Source organism: Trichomycterus rosablanca, chromosome 11 (genome assembly GCF_030014385.1).
Source record: "Trichomycterus rosablanca isolate fTriRos1 chromosome 11, fTriRos1.hap1, whole genome shotgun sequence".
Classification (NCBI taxonomy): domain Eukaryota; kingdom Metazoa; phylum Chordata; class Actinopteri; order Siluriformes; family Trichomycteridae; genus Trichomycterus; species Trichomycterus rosablanca.
In genome coordinates this window covers 2,584,496-2,589,495 of record NC_085998.1, presented here as the reverse complement: position 1 = coordinate 2,589,495, position 5,000 = coordinate 2,584,496, and the positions used below count along the sequence as shown (strand labels likewise).

Genomic DNA, 5,000 nt, shown 5'->3' with positions numbered 1-5,000 from the left:
TGACAAGCGCATCAGATGCTTTCCAAACAACAAGCCATGGATGACCAGGGAGGTTAAGTGCCGACTGAGGGACCGCAACACAGCCTTCAGGTCGGGAAATGGCGAACTTTACAGCACTGCCAGGTCCAACCTGAAGAGAGCCATCAAAGACGCAAAAGCAGCGTACAGGCTGAAGATTGAGGGCCATTTCAGTGATGGCAACCCCCGGCATGCATGGGAAGGCATCCACCACCTCACAAACTACAAAGGCAATAAAAACACAATCACCAGTAGCAGTGACTCACTAGTGGAGGAACTGAATTATTTCTTTGCACGCTTTGAGGGGGTTGCAGTGGAGGAAGCAGAGAACAGGACAGCACCACTGCAAACTGCTGACAGCCTAGCACTTACTGTGAGTACAGAGGATGTCAGGAGAGTGCTCCGCAGTGTGAACCCCAGGAAAGCGACCGGCCCAGACGGAATTTCAGGGAGGGTACTTAAGGACTGTGCATATCAACTGGCAGAGGTGTTCAAAAACATCTTCAACCTCTCTCTGTCCCACTGCACTGTCCCTAAATGTTTCAAGTCTGCCACCATTGTGCCTCTTCCAAAGAAAGCCACAATCAACAGCCTGAACGACTTCAGACCGGTGGCTCTCACCTCCACGGTGATGAAGTGCTTTGAAAAACTGGTTCTGAAGCACATACAGTCTTCACTCCCGCCCACCCTGGACCAACATCAGTTTGCCTACAAAGGCAACAGGTCAACAGAAGACGCCATCAACACTGCTCTCCACGTGGCACTGACTCACCTGGAACATCAGGGAACATATGTGAGGATGCTGTTCGTGGATTTCAGCTCTGCGTTTAATACAGTTATTCCCAGCAGACTGGTATCCAAGCTGCTAAACCTGGGTGTCAGCCAGCACACATGCAGGTGGATTGAGGACTTTTTAACAAACCGCCCACAGTCTGTTAGGATGGGGGCCCATCTCTCCCCTGTTCTGACACTGAGTACTGGAGTTCCACAGGGCTGTGTGCTGAGCCCTCTTCTTTACTCCCTCTACACCCATGACTGTACACCAACCCACAGCACAAACTCAATCATCAAGTTTGCAGATGACACCACTGTAATTGGATTAATACAGAATGGAGATGAGTCTGCCTACAGGGAAGAAGTCCTCAAACTGTTTGAATGGTGCTCCATTAACAACCTGGCACTCAACACCTCTAAAACAAAAGAAATGGTCATCAGCTTCAGGAGACAGAGAGAGGAACCTACACCCTTAGACATCGGAGGAAACACAGTAGAGAGAGTGTCTAATTTCAAATTCCTAGGCACACACATCTCCCAGGACCTCACATGGACCACCAACACCACCTCTCTAGTGAAAAAAGCACAGAAGCGGCTCTACTTTTTAAGGACACTAAGAAAGGCCAACCTGTCCAAGTAGCTACTGGTGTCCTTCTATCACAGCACGGTGGAAAGCATACTCACCCATGGCATTCTGGTGTGGTATGCCAGCTGCTCTGAGGCTGACAAGAAGGCTCTTCAGAGGGTAATCAAATCAGCTCAGAGAACCATCAACACTGAGCTGCCTTCACTAGAGAACATTTACAAAACCCGATGCCTGCGTCGGGCCACAAACATCATAAAGGACTCATTTCACCCTTGTTGCAACCTGTTCTCCTTGTTGCCCTCTGGTAGGCGCTATAGGAGTATCAAGGCCCGTACTTCCAGACTCCTGAAAAGCTTTTACCCCTCCGCCATAAAAACACTAAACTATCAAACTTTACATCCTAGGAAATAATGTGCAATTTATAGAGACCGTGCAATAACCTTCTTCTTCTTTTCTTTTCTGGAAAGTTCTTAAAACCACACGTTTATTTCTGTATCTAGATGTGTATATGTTTATTTTGTAAATACATGTGTATATATATGTCTGTGTGTACATACATGTACCGTCAAGGAGATGCTCAAAAATTTCGTTGTGCACTGTGCAATGACAATAAAGGCATTCTATTCTATTCTATTCTATTCTATTCTATTCTATTCTATTCTAGACTTGCCACCGTTGGGCCCCTGAGCGAGGCTCCTAACAAGCCTCAGTGAATCTAATGGTATTCAGTCACATTTGTAAGTCATTTTGGGAAAGCTCTGGACCAGTAATCAGAAGGTTGCCGGTTCAATCCTCTCAACTGTTGCCACAGTTGGTCCCTTGAGCGAGGCCCCTCAATTTGCTCAAACTGTTTCCAGTCATAATTGTAAGTCACTTTGGATAAACAGCGTACATGTAAAAGGGAGCGGATTTGCACCCCGTCCCATCCAGGCTGTTTTGGTGCTCTGGGTCCAGGGTGTCCAGCTCCGGACCCACCGCGACCCTGATCAGGACGAATCTGTATTACAGGATGAATAAATGCATGAATCTTCTGTCTGATCTGCTTTCATCTCATCACTGAAATGAAGGTGTGTGTGTGTGTGTGTGTGTGTGTGTGTGTGTGTGTGTGTGTGTGTTTGTGTGTGTGTGTTCATTCTCAAACACTGAAATGAAGGTGTGTGTGTGTGTGTGTGTGCTTGTGTTCATTCTCAAACACTGGAATGAATGTGTGTGTGTGTGTGTGTGTGTGTGTGTTTGTGTGTGTGTGTGTGTGTGTGTGTTTGTGTGTGTGTGTGTGTGTGTTTGTATGTGTGTGTGCGCGCGCTTGTGTGTGTGTTCATTCTCAAACACTGGAATGAATGTGTGTGTGTGAGTTTTTGTGTGTGTGTGTGTTTGTGTGTGTGTGTGTGTTTGTGTGTGTGTGTGTGTGTGTGTGTTTTTGTGTGTGTGTTTTTGTGTGTGTGTGTGTGTTTGTATGTGTGTGTGTGTTTGTATGTGTGTGTGCGCGCGCTTGTGTGTGTGTTCATTCTCAAACACTGGAATGAATGTGTGTGTGTGTGTGTGTGCTCGTGTGTGTTCGTGTGTGTGTGTGCTTGTGTGTGTGTGTTCATTCTCAAACACTGAAATGAAGGTGTGTGTGCTCATGTGTGTGTGCTTGTGTGTGTGTGTGTGTGTGTGTTTGTGTGTGTGTGTGTGTGCAGGTGTGTGTGTGCAGGTGTGTGCTCTCTGCTTGTGTGTGTGTGTGTGTGTGTGTGTATGTCCGTTCTCAGACACAGCTGTGGGGGGTGTGAAGGTCGACCTCATTTCCTTTTTTTTGTCCCGTACTTAAAAAGATCAAAAACAGCGACACTTCCTGTCTATTCCTGTCCACTGTTGTGATGTCAGCGGCAGCTAGGCTCCTGATTGGTTGGTCCTTGCTGCTGTGTGTTTGAGGTGTGATTTTAGCGGACCGGCGTTCCCCCTGTGTTCCCCGTCTGCACTTCGCTGTGACACCTGGACCTGCATCGGAACTTCCACTGCCGTCACATACAGAAAGAAACACACTAGAACCAAAAGTATGTGGACACCTACTAGTACTTCTGTTATTACATTTCACTTTGTTTCCATGGAAACATCCTGGAACAGAAAAAGGGCCTTCCCTAAACTGTTGCCACATTGGTTTTTTATATACACTATAAATAAGCCAAAAGTATGTGGACACCCCTCCTAATGATTGATTTTAGTCGTTTCTGCCACATCTATTGCTAACATTCAACCCGACTTCGAACCCAGCCTCCTCCGCTCTTCCAACTTCTAATGACAGAATGGGCACAAATTCCCACAGATGGGCACAAATTCCCACAGGTATAAATGCACACAGTCTTGGAACGGGATGTCCAGCAAGCTCTTGCTCAGTTGTCCCAATACTTTTGCCCTGCACCTGTTAGCAAGAGGTCTGACTGGAACTACTCACCCCAATAATTAGTGTGTCCACATACTTTTGCCCATAAAGTGAACATCAGCACCATAAAAGGGTTCAGTGAGTTTGGTGAGTTTGGAACACTGTTAGATGGTGGTGAATCCCGACTCTGTGTTCGTGGGGTCGGATGTGATGTTCAGGTGTGAGGCTTTGAAGTACGTCTGTGGGAATTTGTGCCCGTTCAGTCAAATATGACAGCAATCAGACTAGTAATCAAAAGGTTGCTGGTTCAAGCCCCACCACTGCCAGGTTATCACTCCTAGGCCCTTGAGTAAGGCCCTTAACCCTCGGCTGCTTAGACAGTATACTGTCATGGTACTGTAAGTCACTTTGGTTAAAAGTGTGTGTAAAGTGTTCTCTTCCAACTTCTATTGACGGAACGGGCACAAATTCCCACAGACGCGCTCCAAATTATTTTAGAAAGGAAGTGATTCAGTATAAATGCACACAGTTTTGAAACGGGATGTCAGACAAGCTCTTGCTCAGGTGTCCCAATACTTTTGTCCTGAGGTCTGACTAAAACATTTCACCCCAATAATTAGGAAGTGTGTGTGTGGGAATCTGTGTCCGCATACTTTTGGCCATAAAGTGAACATCAGCACCATGATGAAAGGGTTTAGTGAGTCTGGAGTTTGGAACACTATAAGGTGGTGGTGAATCCCTGCAGTCCTGTTCCTACATTTGGGGCTCTTGCTCAGGTGTCCCAATACTTTTGCCCTGAGGTCTGACTAAAACAACTTACCCCAATAATTAGGAGGTGTGTGTGTGGGAATTTGTGTCCACTTACTGTCGGCCATAAAAAGCATGTCAGCACCATGATGAAAGGTGAGTTTGGAACACTGTTAGATGGTGGTGAATCCCTGCAGTCCTGTTCCAAAATGTCGAGAGTTCAGGCTGGTGTTGAAGCGAGGCGCCTTCGACTCCGTGTTCGTGGGTTCGGATGTGATGTTCAGGTGTGAGGCTTTGAAGTATGTCTGTGGAAATTTGTGCCCGTTCAGTCAAATATGACAGATAATAATCAGACTAGTAATCAAAAGGTTGCTGGTTCAAGCCCCACCACTACCAAGTTATCACTCCTGGGCCCTTGAGCGAGGCTCTTAACTCTCAATTGCTTAGACAGTATACTGTCACAGTACTGTAAGTCACTCATAAGATAAAAGCTAAATGCTGAAAATGTAAGTGTAA

The 5,000-nt window shown here is 46.4% G+C and overlaps 1 protein-coding gene across 1 annotated transcript in view; it reads right to left on the bottom strand.

Moving 5' to 3' along the window:
* Window positions 1–3,247: 3,247 nt before the first annotated feature.
* LOC134323481 (aromatase) overlaps window positions 3,248–5,000 on the bottom strand; it is a 21,704-nt gene continuing 19,951 nt past the window's right edge. The window contains exon 10 of the mRNA XM_063005005.1: window positions 3,248–3,372. Coding sequence (XP_062861075.1) covers window positions 3,248–3,372 — 125 coding nt within the window. The remainder of the gene's footprint in view (window positions 3,373–5,000) is intronic.